This window comes from Choloepus didactylus, chromosome 8, assembly GCF_015220235.1.
Source record: "Choloepus didactylus isolate mChoDid1 chromosome 8, mChoDid1.pri, whole genome shotgun sequence".
In the NCBI taxonomy this organism is placed as follows: domain Eukaryota; kingdom Metazoa; phylum Chordata; class Mammalia; order Pilosa; family Megalonychidae; genus Choloepus; species Choloepus didactylus.
The window spans coordinates 137238849-137260949 of NC_051314.1; the positions used below are offsets into that span (position 1 = coordinate 137238849).

The 22101-nt window shown below is 37.3% G+C and overlaps 2 protein-coding genes across 4 annotated transcripts in view; one reads left to right on the plus strand and one right to left on the minus strand.

Annotated features, from left to right (window-relative positions):
- KIN (Kin17 DNA and RNA binding protein) overlaps positions 1-10566 on the minus strand; it is a 28690-nt gene extending 18124 nt beyond the window's left edge. The window contains exons 1-5 of the mRNA XM_037847797.1: positions 10402-10566; positions 7120-7214; positions 2439-2482; positions 2232-2354; positions 1205-1386 (exon numbers count right to left, since the gene is read on the minus strand). Of these exons, the coding sequence (XP_037703725.1) occupies positions 1205-1386; positions 2232-2354; positions 2439-2482; positions 7120-7214; positions 10402-10515 (558 nt within the window). The 5' untranslated portion in view covers positions 10516-10566. The remainder of the gene's footprint in view (positions 1-1204; positions 1387-2231; positions 2355-2438; positions 2483-7119; positions 7215-10401) is intronic.
- A 135-nt stretch (positions 10567-10701) lies between these two features.
- The window catches only part of ATP5F1C (ATP synthase F1 subunit gamma), a 42143-nt gene continuing 30743 nt past the window's right edge, over positions 10702-22101 (plus strand). For all 3 annotated transcript variants that reach the window (XM_037846776.1, XM_037846777.1, XM_037846778.1), the window contains exon 1: positions 10702-10824. In XM_037846776.1, coding sequence (XP_037702704.1) covers positions 10769-10824 — 56 coding nt within the window. In that variant the 5' untranslated portion in view covers positions 10702-10768. The remainder of the gene's footprint in view (positions 10825-22101) is intronic.

The following is a 22101-nucleotide window of genomic DNA, read 5'->3' on the forward strand; positions in this document are numbered from 1 at the left end:
TTCTTTATCCTAAATGGTTCATACTGGACATGCATAAAAATGATCAAAGCAGATTTATTTATAAAAGTCAAAAACTGAAAATAAGCCAAACGCTCCTCAACAGGACAATGGATAAATTGTTGTATATTCGTATAATGGAATACTACACAGCAATTAAAAAAAATTGAAATGTCAATGCAAGAAAGAACATGGATAAACTGTACAAACATTATATTTGAGTTAAAGAAGCCAGACAGAAAAAATAAATCCAGTATGATTCCATCTGTACGAAGTTCAAGATTAGAATGCATTTATCAATAGTGATTATGTCAGAGCAATGGCTACTTCTAGGGGAGCAGGGAATATTAATTGGGAAAGGGCTTAAGGGAAACCCTCTAGGATACCGGAATGTTTTATACTTTGATCTGACTGGTGGTTACACAGGTGTGTGTGTGTGTGTGTAAAATTCATTGGGCTGTACATGTAAGATTAACATATATCATAAATTTCATTATTTATATGCTATACCCCAATTAAAAAGTTTAAAAAAAAAATACTAGTTTCACGTGCATACCAGCCTGTATATTTCTGATCACGCGCAACATTCACTATGCAAGTGCCTTGAGGGCAGAGATTTTTGTATCCTTTGGCCACTGTTATACCCCACTGCCTACACAGGAGGCACCCAATAAATATTTGTTCAAATCAATGCCTCAACTCTAGCTATTCTAAAACCTAAGCCACCTTTACCACGCCTTCCTGCTCCATTTACCTAGACTTTAGCCATTAATTCTTTGCGAAGACTCCTCAGCTTAGGGGTCATATCTATCTGCAAATATTCTTTGTTTTTCCCAGGGTAGAGTTAAGTGTTGGTCCTCTATGTCTCTACACACTGGGATTACCTCCAGCTTTGCATTAGTTACATTCAATTGAAATGACCTGTTTATATGTCTTCCCCGTTAGATATTATGTCTGTTTTAGAGATGAGAAAACTGAGGTTTAAAACAATTATATTATACCAGATCAGGTAGTAAATTAGGAATTGAATCCACATTTGTTTCAACTCCAAAACCTGTGCTTTTACACTCTACCATGCTTTCTCTCCTATTAACTAAGGAACAATCCTAAAAAACTCAATTCAATGCTTACAATAACAAGCAAGTTTGCATCTTTAGACCTTGCCTTTCTAAATGATATTGCTTTTCTAGATGATATTGTTTTTCACCTGTTCTTTTCCTTCAAGACCTCTTCTCACTTGCTCTTCAATAAATTTGGCAGTTTTTTCTTCATCATCAAGGTCCTGTTTCTTCTTTTTCTCTAGTTCCAATTGTCGGCGGATAGTTTCTGGGTCCCTATCTATGTACTGGATATACCATCCTTTTGGTGTCTCATCCACTTTGCACAAGCCTTAAAAAAATAAAAGACACCATACACTTTTAGGCACTCCAAAGATAAATTTAAGTATAAATAAAATATTTCTCTTCATTATTTGCTCACTCACTCAAATACACTAATTTATACACACATGAATTTTTCATATTTGTAATTAATGAAATTTAGGTACTTTAAGTGGAATATTTTCCTGATCTCTTTAAAAAGAAGAAATTATTATTCTGATTTTTACATTGTTAGGTTGAAGCAGCATATTTAAAAGGGGAAACATGAAAGAAATATTATCTTGTATAATAATAACTCAAATGTGTCAAAGTATTTAACATCCAATGAGCACATGATACTCTGCTAACTTAAGTAAGTAGAAATTGTTCCCTTAAGATGGAATAAAGTAACAGTGAATAAAGTTAACACCTTGACCCAAAATTTTTTTCTCCTTTCTTACTTTTCTTTACATTATTAAGAATGTAAAAAGACAACTTACAGAATGGAAGAAAATATTTGGGAACCATGTATCTGATAAGGGTCTAATATCTAAAATAGAGTAAAGAACAATAAAAAAATCTTACGGGGGATAAGAAAAATTTCCTAAAGTAAGATGAATATGAGTGAAAAAATGAAAGAGATTGCTAATGACCCTTAACCTAAATGATAGATCTTCACATGTCAAAAGAACAATTCAAATATTAGTATTCAACTGCAATAAGCAAAATTAATCTTGGAATATTGTGCTCCTCCCCTGCCGTTTAATTGCTCTATTCATACTCTTTTTCCATGAATTGAATTTACATAGAAAGTATGACAACTCTCTCTCTCTGCAATGGAGCCACATGACAACTATTCAAATAATCTCTTCTTACCTTCTCTGCCCAACCACTTAGTAAAATCAGTCAGAGTTTCCCACTGAGTAGCATTCATATGGATGTGCTCTCGATGGCTGATATATTCATTATATACAATGTTGTTGTGGACTCTTTTAGTGCCTAGGAACAAAATATGACACTGTTGATCCTGAAAAGATTATAAAATCATAAAGTTATTATTTGCATAATACTTAAAATGTTTACCAAAGCGTCTCCTGAGAAGTTCTAGAAAGTCATTTCGGAATTCCCTATTAAAGAAAGAAAGGAAGGCATTAAGGCAATTTGTACAAATATACAGTATCATCTTCCTGAAATTTAAACAATCATATGGTTTTAATGTCCAAATGACACATGAAATAATGTGTGAATATTTGTTATAAACCTTTAAGAAATGAATAAGGAAAGAATCCCAAAAGATTACAGCTTTTAAGAATTAAAGTTAAAGGTCAGCTTGGAGTTGAAATTTTTTGTCTTGGCAAAGTAGTCATAGCAAAAGTCACCAAGCATCTTTGAAGAGCATCCTTCATGAAGTCACATAGTGCTTTGGAAAGTGGCCTAATAATCCCACTTGATCTGTGATAAGAAAACTGTCTTCATTCCATATGAAATTGGCACTATGTGTCCCTCTGAACTGAGCACAGTGTGTTAATACTAGATGAGTGTAGATAAATAAAACAAAAATCTTGAACTTTGAGGTGACTACAATCTAGCAAAACCAACCATAACAGCAGTCAAACTGAAAAAGAGATGCAACAAAATATCATAGAAAGAGTTGAGGGGAGTGCCCAGAGGTGATATTTAATATGGGTACTAAAGTATACATAGATCTTTTATAGGTGAAGAAGGAAGAAAAGGCCATTCCCAGCTGGCACAGAGACACAAAAGCATGATAATCTACCTAATTTGGCTAAAGCTTAGGAAAAATAAATATGAGGGTAAGAGATTTGCTAGAATAGAGTAATGGGGGAAAGATGTGGCTAGAAAATAAGGTTAGGGCTAATTTTTGAAGTACCTTGAATGTCATGCTAAAGAGGTTTTATGCAAGTAATAGAAAAGCACTAGAGAATTTAGTTTGGAAATTAATTTGTTACAATATGTGATTCAGAAAGATAAACCTGGTGGAAAATATAGAACAACTGTCAAACTGTAGTCCCTAAACCACGGCATCAGTATCACTTAGGAACTTGGCAGAAATCCAAATTCTCTAGCCCCACCTCAGATCTACTGAATCAGAAATTGGATATGGGTCTGTCTTTCTGTGTTTTAATAAGTCCTCTCAGTAGTTCTGATGCAGGCTAAAGTTTGTGAACCACTGGTAAAAAACATGCATGGGAGGAGGAGAAACTGCAGGATGGAAAACTAGTTAGGAAGCCACTGAAATAATTTAGGTGAGAGATGATAACCATTACTAGGGCAGTGATAATGGAAGGACAAAAATCTAAAGGACATTGTACAAGAGAATCAACAAGAGGGAATTCAAAGAAGACTTTGTGGTAAATAGGCGTCTTGGTAGACAGCTATTAGCACAGGATAAGAAGCAGGTTTAGAGGAGAGAATATTGAGTTCACCTTTAGAAATGCTGACTTTGAGAAAGCCACAAGAAACACAGATAAGAATTTTTCAGGGAAGAAAGAATCTACAACTGAAGACATGTCAGGAATGAACATCAAGAGTAGTGAGTCATGCACACATAAAGGCAACAGTGAAAGGATGAGATAACTCATGGAGGCTGTGTAGAGTAGGATGAAAAGTCAAGTGGGCTTCCTGATGGAGGAACAGGGAGAAGAAGAGTCAATGAAGAAAATGAGCACAAAGAGGAAAACCATGATAGAATATGAAACGGAGGCATGTTTCAATTATGAGTTAACAGCATTAGCCACTGAAGGAAGATCAAAGAAGATGAAGACTCTTTAGTAGGTTTGAGAGAGGCAGAAATCAGACTACAGTGGCCTGTGGAGTGCATGGGAGGTGGGAAGGAAGGCACTGAATGTAGACGGCCCTTGCCAGAATGGTACTTCCCAAATATGACATATGTAGCTGGTGGAATTCCACATGATTTCAGGCATTTCACAGATAAATGCTGTTTGTCTTTTATAGGTTATTTGCATCAATGGTGCAAAAGCAATGGAGGGTAAAACTGCTGGCATCTTAGCACAAAAAAAGGTAGTGGTATCAAATTTTACTGAAAGTTGATGTATTTCTCACCACAAGCACTCACAGTAAAAAACATTGTTGATTTCACCTAGAATGTCCTTGCCGAAGTGGTAAAAAACATTAATTGTCTCAGATCTCAACGCTTGGGCATACATCTTTCTAATACACTGTGTGATGAAACAGAATTATGTATAAACTACTTCTGCTGTAAATGATTGCTTTGAGGAAAAGCACTTGTGTAATTGAGCTGAACTACTTTTTTCACAGAATACCACTTTAACTTGAAAGAATGGCTGACATAAACTATGGTTATTTCGACTTGGGTATTCAGTAAATATTTTCTCAAAAATAGACAAGGTGAGCCTGACACAAGGAAAACAACTGACTATATTTGTTGCCAGTGGCAAAATTTGAGCTGTTAAGCAAAAATCAGAATTTTTGGTAAACTAGTATTCACCACCATAAGTGTGACATCTTCCTAATACTTACAGATGTTTCTGATGAGATTGGTACTAATATTAATAAATATGATTTTATGATATTGTATAATAAAACATATCACTATCTGGAAGATCTGCACAACTCAGTGAACCAATATTTTCTAAACGACTGATGCATGACATTACGAATCATGCATGGGTACAAGATTCATTCAAAATAAAAGATAAACTAATGGATTTTTATGTAGCAGTACAAAAGTTCACTGATATGGGTTCAGATTGCACACTGCAACCAACCTTTAGGAAACTACCACTGGTTGTGTTTTAATGTGCTATCAAAGAAAAATATCCAAAATTATTTGAAAAGGCTATTAAAATATTTCCCCTACAAACTACACATCTATGAGAAGGCTGGATTTTCTTTACATGCCTCAAACAAAACAACATATCTCAAGAGACTGAATACAGAAGATGTGAAAATTCAACTGTCTTCATTAAGTGAAACACTGAAATGATTAGCAAAAAAGTAAAACGTTATTCGTAACGCTAAATTTTTTTTGTTTTGGAAAATAAGTTATATTTCATTTAAAAATGTTATTTTTTAACATGTAATAGATGTAGTATTGCTACTTTTAAATAAGTTAATAAATAAAATTTAATAAATAGAATTCTAAAATTTTTCTCAGTTTTAATTCTAAAATTTTTCTCAGTTTTAATTTCTGATTTCTAAGTATTGATAGATATAACCCACACAAACAAAAGCTCTTTGGAGTCCTCAATAATTTTTAAGAGTGTAAAAGGGTCCTATAACCAAAATTTTGAGAACCACTCATCCCTTTGAGGAGCCTGTGGAGAATGCAGGAGTATTGGCCTACCCCACCTCGATGGTTGCTAACATGACCACAGACATAGGGGACTGGTGGGTTGATGGGTTGAGCCCTCTACCATAGGTTTTACCTTTGGGAAGATGGTTGCTGCAAAGGAGAGGCTAGGCCTCCCTATAATTGTGCCTAAGAGCCTCCTCCCGAATGCCTCTTTGTTGCTCAGATGTGGCCCTCTCTCTCTACCTAAGCCAACTTGAAAGGTGAAATCACTGCCCTCCCCCCTACATGGGATCAGACACCCAGGGGAGGGAATCTCCCTGGCAACGTGGAATATGACTCCCGGGGAGGAATGTAGACCTGGCATCGTGGGACGGAGAACATCTTCTCGACCAAAAGGGGGATGTGAAAGGAAATGAAATAAGCTTCAGTGGCAGAGAGATTCCAAAACGAGCCGAGAGGTCACTCTGCTGGGCACTCTTACGCACACTTAGACAACCCTTTTTAGGTTCTAAAGAATTGGGGTAGCTGGTGGTGGATACCTGAAACTATCAAACTACAACCCAGAACCCATGAATCTCGAAGACAATTGTATAAAAATGTAGCTTATGAGGGGTGACAATGGGATTGGGAAAGCCATAAGGACCATACTCCACTTTGTCTAGTTTATGGATGGATGAGAAGAAAAATAGGGGAAGGAAACAAACAGACAAAGGTACCCAGTATTCTTTTTTACTTCAATTGCTCTTTTTCACTTTAATTATTATTCTTGTTATTTTTGTGTGTGTGCTAATGAAAGTGTCAGGGATTGATTTGGGTGATGAATGTACAACTATGTAATGGTACTGTGAACAATCGAATGTATGATTTGTTTTGTATGACTGCGTGGTATGTGAATATATCTCAATAAAATGAAGATATAAAAAAGAAAGAAAGAAACATATAGAAACAAGACTAAATAAATAATAATAATAATAATAATTAACAGGTAACATTAATCAAGTACAGGGCACTGTTCTCAGAACTTTAAAAGTATTAACTCATTGAATCTTCATATAAACCATATGAAGGAAAAATAATAGTAGGAAGACAGCACTATTTTTAGTCCCATTTCATAGAAGAGGAAATCAAAGTACAGAAAAATTAAGTTGCTCATCCGAAGTCACACATCTCATAAGTGGAGGAGCCTGGATTTGAAGTCAGGCAATTCGATTCCAGAGTCTGTGCTCTTAACCAAAATTGCTTTTGTTGTAGAATGAAAGATAATTCAATATGTTTTGCATTGGAGGTTCTATTGTTAGAAAATATTATGATAAAGTGTCAAAAGATAAACTGAGCAAAGGAGAATACAGCTATCATGTTAATATTCATATAAGAAATAATAGAATCTCCAGTATAAAAAATACTTAGCATCTGTTAAATGTCAACAAAATAAACCTTATGAGATAAAGATGTCTTTGAGTTACTTACTCTGAAAAATAATCCATAAACTGCTGAGGATTTTCTGAAGCCAGCAATAGTTGTCTCTGATGCGATTCAGACATACAGTGACACTTAAAGCCATTCTATGAAAAATGTAAAAGAGTTAAATTCTGATTTCATTAGGTCATTATAATGGACTCTATTAAATAGAAATATTTAATTAAACACTAAAACTGTTCTCTGATGATAGATTGTAAAAAAAAAAAAAAATCAAATCACATTTGTTGTCTAGCTGTAATCACCGTATCAGTTTTTAACTTTTTATGGAGTTGAGCTTTGAACTGCTGATAAACAAATAATCCACGAGATTAAATAGAGAAAAGTCTTGCTTTAGGAAACGGACATCAGTAAGAAACATTACTGGGCAAAACAGCAGAACAGAGATTTAGTTTTGTTACTAAATTTAACAAATTCTTTTACCTACTTCATATAGAGTATTATGCAATTGCTTCAAGGGGATACAACAAAGTAGCATGGGTCATTAATGAATTTCTTTAGAGAAACTATTGCCTTTATTTTCCCGTTTGAGCTCATTATCCAAAATACATTGTTGCAGAGGACATAAACCTTTATGTTAAACATATTAAATCTGTACCTTCTTTAGATAGTAAAATATATACTTAAAAGTTTTGACTTGGTTTCTATTTCTTCTACTTAAGATTTGAACCTTGTTTCTCACTAGTAATGTAAATGAAAAATATGCCTCTCATCCTATATTCACTAGCTCATTTAACAGCACTAGCATAAACCCAATCACCCAAGCCAGAAAAAGGATGTCATCCTAGATTCCTTTTTCTTCACCTCTATATTCAATGTATTACTAAATCCACTCAGCCTTCTTAACTCTCATCCAGCCCCTCTGCTCAGTCTCACTGTCACTGTCCCGATTTCAGCACTCATATCCCGCTCAGTTTCCTAATCTTTAATCATTCAAGGAACACTACACAATTTTAAATTCATCCGTGTACTACCTATAACATTACTTAAATTTAGATTTACACACTTAAATTTACACACTACTTAAATTTAGCTTAAAAGGAATTGGTATCATTATCAAATGAAAAACCAGTATATGTAAAATGAAAACAAAATAATGTCATTAAATTCTAGAAACCCAAGGGAGAGAGGCAGGGGGGAGAGAAATACCCTGGTTCCACCTTTCCTCCCCCTGAATCTTCACCAATATTGGGAGACAAATGACAGGGAAGGGAGCTGGTAGGGGTCAGCTTCCCCCTCCCCCAGGCCTCCCTCCCTGGCAGAGAAGGACACTGAACAGATCTGAGGTCATATAGATCCAGAACCACCACAACAGTGCTACTCTGCCTTTCCCAGAAGAACTACATTTCAGGATAACATTTGAGGACAACAAAATAGCCCTAGTTGGTGAGAAAAAGCTCATCTTTACAAAAGACTAATAGAATTAGAAAAATAATAGATTCAGGCGAGGATGCTAAACACAGTTACAAGTTGACAGGAAACTAGACATATTAGTATGATTCTCAGTATTACCCCCACTATTTACCTGCTCTCACAAGGGGGGGAGAATTACTTTATAACATGACTACACAGACCGACACCTTTCCTTAATCACCTTAGCCTTACCAGACAATATGGGCTTCCTTATATAATGCAATATGAAATTCACAGTATCACCTATGAAGCATTCTTCCAAAAAATATTTAACCTAGGTCTAATCAAGACAAGTCTTTTGATCTAAGTTCCAGTTTACAGGAACTTCAAGAATTAAAGGAAAAAGGCAAAAGATAACCACAAGGAAACCATTCAACTATCTAGAAAGCGGGAATGAATCCTCCAGGACAAATGATTGGCCTAATCTCTTCAACAAGTCAATGTCAAGGAAAACAAAACAAAAAAAGGAACAGGGGAATGGCTCTATTCTAAAATTAGAGAGAACTGAAAAGTCCTAATAATCACATTCAATTCATAGCTTTTGATTGAATATTAGTTTGAATAAAACAGCATTATGAAACATGGCAGGGACAAATGAGGTGATGTAAATATGGAGCATGCATTGGATGATAATAATTTATCATGTGTGATGACATATGTTGTAGTTACGTAGAAGAATATCCTGATATTTTGGAGATGTATACCCAATGTTTGTAATTTATTTCAGAAAAAAAGTGAATATGGCAAAATATTAAAAACATTAAATCTGGGTAAATGGATATGTGGATGTGCATTATAAGTCTCTACTTTTCTGTGTGAGAATTTCATCTTTAATAGAAAAAAGCTAAAGAGAAACGAAAGGGTAACTAGCAACTTTACAACTTTATCAACTTCACAAATTTATTCACTCCTCACTTGTAGAGGCACTGGTTTAAATTACTCCGATTCCCTCCTTACTGTTTTCCCACCCTTACTCAATCCAATCTCCAGAGAAAGAGATGATCACATCACTAGCCTGTTCACACTTGGCCACCGGGATCCACCATGTGCCTCATTGGGGGGAAGTGTAAACTCCATAGCATTGCACGCAGATTTTTCAAGACCTGCCAAAAGACTCCCTGAGCCATTTCACATATATTTCACTCATTTAAAACTCACAACAGCCGTACAAGTAAGTACAATTGTTATTCCCACTTTACAGACAAGTAAACAGGCAAAGAAAACTGAAGTAACTTGCCTAAGATCACACAGCTAGTAAATGCAGCAGCGCAATTTCCTAATTTTGACAGCATGACTTCGGAGTCCAAAATCATAACCACAGTTATTCTGGCCCTGGCATGTTGTAGGTGCCCAACGAATGCTTGTAAAATGAATGGTGTGGAAGAGCTTAGTGTGTTTCTTTTTCACCTGATCCCGAAAAGGAATAAATACTCATCATTCTGATTCTCTTAAGAGCCAAGTCAAGTCGGAGATTATTATTATTGTTTCCGGAATGCCCAGCACTGCACTGTTGACGCCCCCGTTTTATGACAGCTTGAGTAGGATTACTTCTTCGAGAGCTGCAATGCCTTTTCCTATTTCATTTCTTTTGGGGGCGAACTGGGAAGGAATTAGGTGTCAAAGACCATTGGTTTCACGGTGGGACCGGGGGCTGGAGGGAAGGGCGGTTATACTGAGCCTGGATAGTTGGCTCGCTCTGTGCAGACCCCAGAAGCACCGTTTCTCAGCTTCAACACTAGGTATCGAAGACCACCCTAAAGCCCCGGGGTCGGGGACTTGAACCCAGGTTCCCAGCGCGACCCTCCTGTGAGAGGGCAGGACGCGGGTACGGAGCAGACAGAGCCACCCGGGCCTACTCACCTCGTCCCGGCACTGCTTCTGGCACATCTGGCAATACCAGCGCAGCTTCTGAAGCCCCTTGGACTTGATCCTGTTGGCGATGGCCTTGGGGGTAAGAAAATCTGACTTCCCCATCGCGACCACCGCAACAATAACTTCTCAAAGCCCAGCGCCCAGCAGACCGGAAGCGGAACTAGACTAGCGGAGATGGGCGGGACAAATGCCGAAGGCGGAAGGAGGTGGGTCCTAACAATCGCGATGTTTCTCTCCCTTTGGCGGGAGGATGCGAGACTGGAGGGAAACGCGAGGTGAACGGGACCTCGCAGGGAGCTTCCGCGCACGCGCGGTGAGGCCCATCTGACCGACCTTCAGCAAGGCGGCTACCACCATGTTCCGTCGGGCAGCCCTCACTGGGGTCTCGGCCTGGGCCCTGCAACCGCAACGGTATGGCGGCTTGCGGTGGGAACTGGAGAATTGAAGGGGTGGAAGAGCTCGGTCAGGTGGGAAAGGAAAGGGGTGGGGGTGTATAGCGCGGGCAGCGGTCGCAGGGCGTAACTGGGCCTCCTGGTTCGGCAGCAGCCCTGGTAAACTGGGGCCGTAGGAAACCCCTGGGAGCGGGGAGGGCGCGCGCCGAGGCCGGAGACGGCGAGACCGAGCAAGGTCACGCTACGTCTCTCGATACTGGATGGGGTGGGGTGGGGGCAGAAGGAGGGGGTCATCTTGGACCTTGGTCTGAATCCGTTTCTGTGCGGTCTTGAATTCATTCATTTCATTCATGCTTACCGAGTGCCTACTACGTGGTAGGCAGCTGGACTAAGAACAAAATCTAGGGGAAGGTTAAGTTGTGCTTTATTTCCTTGACGCCTTTTGAAACCCACCAGGGCTGGGCACGGTTTGAAGTGCTTCTAAGATATGTTGGTTTCGGCCGCAACGTGTATTGAACACCTACTAAGTACATAACAGGCGCTTTGCGGGCACTGAAGAAACGAAGATGAATAAAACAGGTGCCCTCGTGGGCTGCCGGCAGTTTTGGTGCAGAAGGGACCTTAAAGATCTGTCTCTTGACAGAGAAGGGAAAGACATCTAGTACTATCGTAGTACTATGTGTGATCGTGCTGAAGGGGTAACCTTACAAGGTCATGGAACTCCCAAGGTCCTGGGGAGGAGGAGACAGATGGACTTGAAGTGTCATCTTTTAACCGGCATGCAGGTGAAGGTCTGCTGCAAGCTTTTAAGGATGTTACGGATCGGTTCCCGGAAAGATTGCATGTTAGAAGGCCTAGGAATAGTCAGAAAAAAGTTAGTCTGTGGCTGATAATATATAATAGGATGAAATTTTTGAAGTTAGCAGTAACCTGACAGATTCTGGAAGAATTTCACAAGTTGGGCTAAGCGGGTTGTTAGCTGTAGGCTGTGTCCTCGCTGTTTCCTGGTTTTACAGTATGAGGGATTTCTAAGTTCCTGAGCAGTGAACTAGATTTTTGTATCTTAATTTATGTGACAGGACTAAAAAACCATTAATTGAAATGAAAGATACTTTTTCATTAAGCAAAGACTTTATAACTGTACAAGATTTTCAGGGCAGTGAGATAATTAAATCTGATGTGAAATACCTACATAAAATTTTTGGTGGAAATTGTAGAATATAGGGGACCTAGAAATAGCAGTTAGTGAAGGGGGGACAATAATCTAATAAGAATAGATAAGATATTGAGGGTAATCTTAATAATATGGAAATGCTCAGGAATGACTATGGCTTGTTAATTTTCTTCTGGTATAGTAGGAGCATATTGGAAACAGTGAAGTTATTTCAGGATATTTGTTTTTCCTATTCCTTTGTTTTATTTTGTCTGGAATTTTTTTTTTAATTTTTTGATAAATAATAAAAATTTTTTGGTAGATTTGACTTGGAAGTGAGATTTTTTCCCCTCTAATACTGAAAAAGAATATCCTTGGGAATGAAGAAGTCACTTGGTTGACTTTGCAGGTTGTGCCATTCAGTAATCTTGCTTAGCAGATATTTGTTGGATAGCTGCCCTATACCATGTTGGCACTGTGCTAGGTGCTAAAATGTGTGATCAAATAGACGTGGTCTCACCAGCTTCTGGGGACTTGAGAAAGCAAGTCCTTGGCGTGCAGTGGTTCTCAACAAACACCAGCTCTCTTCCTTCCCCTCCTGCTGTGCATTAATGCTATCCATCCCTCACAAGATTTTTACAACTTTAAGTTCTAAACTCTTAAGTACCCATGTTGATCTTTTTTAAAATGTAGTTTCTGTAACTAGGAGAAAATATTTTATATAAAATTCTAAAAATAGCTTTAAAAAATACCTGTAAGACAATTTGAAGATTTTTTAATAAAGGATTGTTTTAAATAAGAGCTCTCAGTCTGAGGCACTTGGAACCACAGTCAGCAAATAAAAGTTGTCATCCTTAATGTAATTCCTTTGGAACCTTGGTTTTATATCGGTAGGTTATGAACAACATTGATGTGTCACTGTGTAAAGCATATCCTGTCCTCTTTCCACATGTTCCCACTTCTGCCCTTTCTTTGCCCATTAATTATCATTGCCTTTTAAATTCAGAAACTAAAACTATTTTAATGTTTCACACTCCACAGAATTGATTTGGAAAGGTAAAAAATATCTTTACCTTTATAGAGTCGTAAAGAGGCATTTTGTTGTTTCTGTTTTCATTACTGAAAACTTTCTTTTTTAAATGCAATTTATTATTGTTATTGTTTGGGGGTGGCTTGCAACATTAATTAAACGTTAGGCTTTGTTAAAATCTTGGTACAATTATTTTAATAGTTGTTTAGGGTAACGACAAGATACCCTAAGTATTTTCAGAAATTAAACTTTTTTAGAATAGGTACTGCAAGGTAGCATTTAAGAAAATGGAAATAAGAAATTTGAGGAAAAGGATCCCTGATGTTACTGGCCTTGAATCTGGTAAAAATAGATTTCTATTTGTTTGGTGTTCAATATTCTCTAAAATGAAACTTTTGTAATAGGGATCCCTATGACCATAAATTGAACCATATACGCCGAAAGGAAGAGAAATGGAATTTCAGGAGAGAAAAGGCAAAAGGTTGTCATCTGAGACCATGAGTGCAGGTATTTATTCAGATGTGTTAAAAATGTGAGGCAGCAGGGGATAGTGTAAGAGATGAACTCTGAAGCCAAACTGCCTGCATTTGAATCTGGCTCTGTCACTTAGCTGGTGGGTGACCTTGGGCAATTCCTTTGTGTCTCTGTTCTAGTTTGCTAATGCTGCCGGAATGCAAAACACCAGAGGTAGATCGGCTTTTATATAAGGGGGTTTATTTGTAACCAAATAAACAGTCTTAAGGCCATAAAGTGTCCAAGGTAACATATCAGCAATCGGGTATCTTCACTGGAGGATGGCCAGTGGTGTCCGGAAAACCTCTGTCAGCTGGGAAGGCACATGGCTGGCGTCTGCTCCAAAGTTCTGTTTTCAAAATGGCTTTCTCCCAGGATGTTCCTCTGTAGGCTGCAGCTCCTCAAAAATGTCACTCTTAGTTGCACTTGGGGTATTTGTCCTCTCTTAGCTTCTCTGGAGCAAGAGTCTGCTTTCAGTGGCTGTCTTCAAACTGTCTCTCATCTGCAGCTCCTGTGCTTTCCTCAAAGTGTCCCTCTTGGCTGTAGCTGCTCCTCAAAACACTCAAAGCTGCACTGAGTCCCTCTCTTATATCAGCTCGTTTATATAGTTCCACTGATCAAGGCCCACCCTGAATGGGTGGGGCCATGCCTCCATGGAAATCATCTCATCAGACTTTATCACCTGCAGTTGGGTGGGGCACATTTCCAAGCAAACAACCTAATCCAAATGTTCCAGCTTAATCCCCACTAACACTTCTGCCTCACAAGATTGCATCAAAGAATATGGCCTTTTCTGGGGGACACAATACATTCAAACCAGCACAGTCTCTATACAACTGCTCATTGGTTAAATGAAGGTAATAATAGTACCCACTTCATAGGCTTAATATGAGCACTACATTAAATGAGCTGGTATTTGTAAAACACCTAGGACAGGAAGAAGTACTGATGTGGATCCAAATATATCAATGGAAAAATGACAATGAGTTTATGAAAATATACAGTTTGTACATAAAATATAATGTAATGAAGGTTTATTGTACTTGCCAGAAGAAGATGCGATCATGGGTGGTGGTTGGAGGCGAGATGCAGGGGAGACATTTTTTGGTGGAGAGGCAGGGATTGAATTTCAGGCAGGCATTCATTATCAGAATCAGACATACTTAATTTTATTTTTTTAAGAGTAGCAGATGTTGTGCTCTTAGTTTTTATATTAGGCAGCATTGTCCACTCCTTAAAAAATCTCTCAAACTGAGTTTATTTTAATGATGGCTCATTCACCTAGCAACCTCACTGACTCCCTCCTCTGCAGCCTTCTTCAGCTCTTCTCACAGTGCTGTATGGTAATAGTTGGCAGTGGCAATCCATGATCTGTTTGGTTCTCCTTCCACTGTATTTGATGTCTTACAGTTTTCTCACATAATCTGAGAATTTCTTAGGACACAATAAAATTTCCTGGAACATACAACTTATTCAGAATGTCATCTTCCATTTGAAAAAAAAAACAAAACACTTATTTGGTAGAGTAAGCTATTCCTAAAGAGAGTTCATTCAGCTCATAGTTATTCTTCATTCAAATTGTACTTTAAAAAATAAAGTTGTAGCATCAGTAGACAATAAGAGCACAACATAAGAGAGCTTCACAGCAAGTGGAATTAGGATATGTTTTACTTTGCTAACGCTGCCAGAATGCAGTATACCAGAAATGGATTGGCTTTTACAGTGGGAGTTTATTGGCTCACAAATTTTCGGTTCTAAGGTCATGAAAATGTCCTAATTAAGGCATCAACAGGACAAAATCTTCTCTGAAAAAGGTCGATGGCATCCAGGGTTCCTCTGTCACATGGGATGGCACATGGGAACATCTGCTGGTCCTTCTCCTGGCTTCTAGTTTCAGTGACTGTCTCCAAAATGTCTCTGCCTTTTATCCTCTCATAGAGGACTCCAGCAAGTGGATTAAGACCCACCTTGAACAGGCAGGGTCACATGTCCATGGAAACAATCTAATTAGAAGGTCATGCCCAAATAGGTCTGCCCCCACAAGGTTGGATTAAAAGAACATGGTCTTTTCTCAGGTACCTAACAGATCCAAAGGAGCACAGGGTATGTGCACAGCAGAAAGAATCACAAAAAATGCTACCTCTTCATGCCTGTCACTTGGCATACTGGTGAAAATGAAAACATTCTGTGTTCATCCAAATATGGCATGCGACACAGATTTGTTCCATATGATATTCTCTGACTAGAAACTTGTTAGTCAATCAGAGTGTCTTTGCTGAAAACCATAACATCAAAATATCATTTCTTATAGTATAAATTTAGAATGTTTGGGGTGAAACATTGTTATACTGAAAAAAGAAGTCTTCCCAGAAAATGCTGCTGCTTTTCAAGTGTCGTTATGAGAAAATATTGTTAATGGAGCACTCATTAAGTCAGATAAACTTGTAGTTGGAATTAGTAACGCTTGTCAGTATTGGACAGCTGTCATCTTTTCCTTTAGTAGACTCAGTCTTATAATCAAACTTCATGTTTTCCATACAGTCTCCTTCCTCTTTTCTTATTTCTTTTATTTTTCTTCCTCTGTGGCTGGTTAATACCAGTACTGTGAGGTAGATAAGTCAAATGGTTTTTAAAAATAACTTTACATAACAACTTTCCAGACTTATTTTTTATGCACATATAACCAAAATATGAATCATGATATATATTTTTCCATAACCCATGATTTTTTATTTATAATTAATAGATAATTTTCAGTGCTGTTTTAGATTTACAGAAAAAATGAACAGAATAGTACAGAGATGCCCATATCCCACCCCCCCACATCCCTATGCCTGACAATTTCCCCATTATTAACTTCTTGTATTAGTGTGTTACATGTTTTACAATTACAGAACCAATATTGATACGTTATCTTTAACTAAAATCCATAGCTTATATTAATGTTCTTTATGTTTTAGAGTTTTATGAGTTTTGATAACTGCATAAAGATGTGTATCTGCCATTATGGTGTCATACAAAATAATTTCACTGTCCTAAAATTTCCCTGTGCTCTAACTATTCATCCTTCCCCCAACCCCTGGCAACCCAACTGTAGTTTTGCCTTTTCCAGAAAGCCATATGGTTAGAATCATACAGTATATAGCCTTTCAGACTGGTTTCCTTCACTTAGTGATATACATTTAAGATTCTTCCATATCTTTTCATAGCTTGATAGCTCATTTCTTTTTATTGTTGAATAATATTTCATTATATGGATATAACAGTTTATTTATCCATTCAAGGTATTGAACTATTAAAGGACTTCTTGGTAGCTTCCAAATTTTGGCAATTATGAATTTAAGCTGCTGTAAACATACCTGTGCAGGTTGTTATGTGCATATAACTTCAGCTCATTTGGGTAAATACATAGGAGCATACTTGCTTTGTAATAACCCCAAAATTTCTTCCAAGTGGCTGTACCGTTTTGCATTCCCACTAGCAGCAGATGATAGTTCCTACTGTTTCACATCCTCCTCATCATCTAGTATTGTCAGCTTTTTTTGAATTTTAGCAACTCGAATCAGTGTGTATGTAGTGGTATTTTATTATTTTAATTTGCAATTCCTATTGATATGTGATGTTAAGTGTCTTTTCATATGCTTGTTTACCTTCTGTGTATCTTCTTTGTTGAGGTCTCTGTTCTAGACACTGACCCTAAACCTTTCCCAAAAATTAAAACTGGAACATGGACCTTAAGATAAAATGCAGACTTATAAAGTTTCCAGAAGACAACATATGAGAAAATCTAGATGCTCTGCCTTTGGCGATGAGTTTTTAGGTAAAACACCAAAAGCACAATTCATGGAAGAAAATATAAGTCCAGTGGGTATCTAGTTGTTCCTATACTATTTGTTGAAAAGAATATCCTTTCTCCATTGAATTGCCTTTGCTCCTTTGTCAAAGATCATTTGACTAAATTGTTGTGGGCCTATTTGTAGACTCTGTTCTCTTCCATTGATCTATTTGTCTAATCTTTCACCAATGCCATGCTGTCATAATTACTGTAGCTTTATAGTAAGTCTTGAAGTTGAGTAGTGTCAGTCCTCTGACTTTGTTGTTCTTCAGTATTGTGTTGGCTGGGTCTTTTGCCTTTCCATATAAACTTTAGAATGTTTGTCAATAGAAACATTAAAAACCACTAAGTAACTTGCTTGGCTTTTGATTGGAATTGTTTTGAAGAATTAACATCTTAACAACAGTGAGTCTGCCCTTTACATGATTATGGAATATATTTATTTAGATCTTTGATTTCTTTCATTGGAGATTTGTAGTTTTCCCTCACGTAGTCTTTACATATTGTGTTAGATTTATACCTATTTATTTTCTTAAGTTTTTTTTCTTTTTGGTACTTATGTACATGGCATATTTTTTATTTCACATTCCAGTTGTTCATTGCTGATATATGGGAAAGCAATTGATTTTGTCCATTAACCTTTTATACTGCCACTTTGCTATAATCATTTATTAGTTCCAAGAGGGTTTTTTTTTTTTTGGTCAATTCTTTAGGATTTTTTACATTGACAATCATGTCATTTGTTAAAAGAGTTTTATTTCTTCTTTCCCAGATTGTATACAGTACCAGTTTGAATGTATCATGTCCCCCAAAACACCACGTTCTTTAATGCAGTCTTGTGGGGGCAGGCATGTTAGCATTGATTAGAGTGGAATCCTTTGAGTATTTCCATGGAGATGTGACTCAATCAACTGAGTGAAACGGTTGATTGGATAATTTCCATGGAGGTTTTACCCCGCCCATTCAGGGTGGGTGTTAATTGGATCACTGGAGTCGTTTAAAGGAGTTCAGAGACAGAAAGACCTCAGAGCAACTGAGAGTGACATTTTGGAAAACAGCTGCAGCTGAGAGACACATTTTGAAGACGGCTCTTGGAAGCTGACACTGACATTTTGGAGAACGCCATTTTGAAACGCAACCTGGGAGGAAGCAGACACCAGCCACATGCATTCCCATCTAACAGGTTTTTGGATGCCATCAGCTGTTCTTCAGTGAAGGTACTCTATTGTTGAAGCCTTACTTTGGACACTTTATGGCCTTAAAGCTATAACTTTGTAACCAAATAATTCCCCTTTATAAAAGCCAATCCATTTCTGGTATTTTGCATAACAGCAGCATTAGTAAACTGGAACATATACCTTTTCTTTTCTTGTCTTATAGCATTACCTAGGACTTCTAGTACGATGTTGAATAGGAGTAGTGAGAGAGGGTATGCTTGTCTTGTTTCTAATCTGAGGTGGAAAGCCTCTAGTTTGTCACCATTAAACTGTAGGGTTTTTAATAGATGTCCTCTAATAGGTTGAGGAAGTTCTCCTTTACTCCTAGTTTGCTGAGAATTTTAATCATGAATGGGTGTTAGATTTTGTCAGATGTTCTTTATGCATCTGTTGATGTGATCATGTGATTTTTCTTCTTTAACCCTATTCATGTGATGGATTATGTTACCCAAGTTTCAAATGTTGAATCAGCTTTGTATACTTGGATTAATCTCACTTGGTGTTGGTGTATAATTCTTTTTGTACATAAATGGATTTGATTTAGTAACATTTTGTTGAGGATTTTTACATCTGTGTTCATGAGAGATATTGGTCCATAGTTTTCCTTTCTTGTCATGTCTTTATCTAGTTTTCATATTAGGGTAATGCTTATCTCATAGTATTAAGAGTGTTCCCTCTGCTTCTGTTTTCTGGAGGAGTGGGCAGAGAATTGGTATCATATCTTCCTTAAGTGGTTGGTAGAATTCCAGTGAAATCATCTTGGTTCGATGCTTTCTTTTTTAGAAGGTTATTAATTTTTAATTCAGTTGCTCTAGTGGATACAGTTCTGTTCAGATTATCTTTATGCTGTGTATGTTGTGGAAGTTTGTATTTTCAAGGAATTAGCCCACATCATAGAAGTTATCATATTTGTGGGCATAGAGTTGTTAAATTCCTTTATTATCCTTTTAATGTCCATGGTCTTAGTAATGATGACCCAGCTTTCATTTCTGACATTAGTAATTTGTGTTTTCTGTTTTTCTTGGTTAACAGAGTTAGAGGTTTATCAATTTTACTGATCTCTTCAAAGAGCCAGGTTTTTGGTCTTAAGCCACTTTGAAACTGTTATGGATCCCAGAAGAGCCATGATCTTTTAATCCAGTCTTGTTGGGTGGAACCTTTTGATTGTTTCCATGGACATGTGACTCACCAACTGTGGGCGAGACCTTTGATTAAATTATTTCCATGGAGATGTGATCCTGCCCATTCTGGGTGGGTCTTAATTAGATCCCTGGAGTCCTTTAAGAGAGCTCATGGAAACAAGGAGCTCAGAGATGGTGAGAGAGACATTTTGGAGAGAAGCTAAGGTATATAATCCAGAGTTTGCCCCTGGGGAGAAGCTGAGAGCCGACACAGACCCAGATTCTTGGAGACTCTGGGAGATGCAGACAGAAGGACGTTTGGAGATCCTAAGCTGAGAGATGAAGCCCAGAGTGTGCCCCAGAGATGCTAAGAGAGGACTACCAGATGCTTAGAGAGAAGCATCCCAGGAGAACCAAGCAGAGAGCTGAGAGAAGCTGAGAGAGACAGAAGCCCAGAGACATTTTGGAGAAAGCTATTTTGGAAATGCAACCAGAGAGCAGAGGACCAGCAGATGCTAGCCACATGCCTTCCCAGCTGACAGAGGTGTATTGGACTCCATTGGCCTTTCCTCAGTGCAGATTACTCTTGTTGATGCCTAATTTGGACACTTTTATGGCCTTAGAGCTGTAAATTTGTAACCTAATAAATCCCCTTACAAAAGCCAATCCATTTCTGGTATTTTGCATAATGATAGTATTAGCAAACAGGAATGGGTCTCATTAATTTTTCTCTATTAATTTCCTGTTTTCAATTGCATTGCTTTCTGCTCCAAGTTTTATTTATTTACGTCTGCTTGCTTTAAGTCTGCTTTCTCTGCATCTCACAAATTTTGATAACTTCTATTTCTATCTTCATTTAGTTCAAAGTATCTTCAAATTTCTCTTGGGACTTCTTTGACCCATGTATGATCTAGAAGTGTGTTGATTAATCTCCACATGTTTTGGGATTTTCCAGCTATTTTTCTGGATTATTTCTAGTTTATTTCTCTTGTGGTTTGAGAACATACTTTTTGTGATTTCTGTTTTTTTTAAATTTGTCAAGGTGTGCTTTATGGCCCAGATTGTGGCCTATCATGATTAATGCTCTGTATGAATTTAGGAAGAATGTGTATTCTACCATTGTTGGATAAAGTAGTCTATACATGTTGATTAGATTTACTGCTGTTCAGTTCAGCTGTATCCTTACTGGCTTTCTGCCTGCTGGATCTGTAATGTAATCTGCTCACTGAGGGGTGTTGAAGTCTCTGTCCATACTAGTGCATGTGTCTATTTTTCCTTCCTATTCTATCAGTTTGCCTCATGTATTTTGACACTCTGTTGTTAGGTGCATATATGTTCAAGATTGTTGTGTCTTCTTGGAAAATTGATCCCTTATCATTATATGACACTCTTTATCCCTGATAATTTTCCTTTTTCTGAAATCTGCTTTGTCTGAAATTAATATAGGTACTCCAACTTTTTTTTTTTTGATAAGTGTTACATAGTATATCTTTCTCCATCCCATTGACTTTTCATCTATGTGTTTCTTTATATTTAAAGTGGGTTTCTTTTGGTCAACATGTAGGTGGGTTTTTTTTTTTTTAGGCACTCTGATAGTTTCTCTTTTAATTGACGTATTTAGATCATTCAGATTTAAATATATGAAATAGTTGGAGTAATATCTACCTGTTTTTAACTGTTTTTCTATTTGTTGTACTTGTTCTTAGTGAGTTCTTTTAAATCTCTTTTTCTGCCTTCTTCGGTTTTAACTGAGCATTATATGATTCCATTTTCTCTTTTAGCATATCAATTATACTACTTTCTAAAACTTTTATAAATGGCTGCTCTAGCATTTGTAATCTATATTTACAGCTAATCTAAGTCCACTTTCAAATAGCACTATACCTCTTCACAGGTAAAGCAGGTACTTTTTTTTTTCTTCCTCTCAGTTTTATTGAGATATCTTCATATACCCTACAATCATCCACAGTACAATCAGTTGTTCACAGTACTGTCATATAGTTGTGCATTGGTCACCAAAATGAGTTTTTGAACATTTTCATTACTCCAAAAATAAAAGTAAGAATAAAAATTTTTGTTCCCTTTTTTCTACTTATCTGTCCATACACTGGATAGAGGGAATATGATCCACAAGGTTTTGACAATCACACAGTCACACCGTGTAAGCTACATAGATTTGCAATCATCTTCAAGAATCAAGGCCACTGGGTTGCAGTAAAATAGTTTCAGGTTTTTCCTCCTAGCTATTCTAATACATAAAAAACTAAAAAGGGATATCTGTATATCGCCTAAGAATAACCTCCAGAATGACCTCACAACTCCATTTGAAATCTCTCAACCACTGAAACTTTGTTTCGTTTCATTTCTCTTCACCCTTTTGGACAAGAAGATGTTCTCAATCCCATGATGCCAGGTCCAGGCTCATCC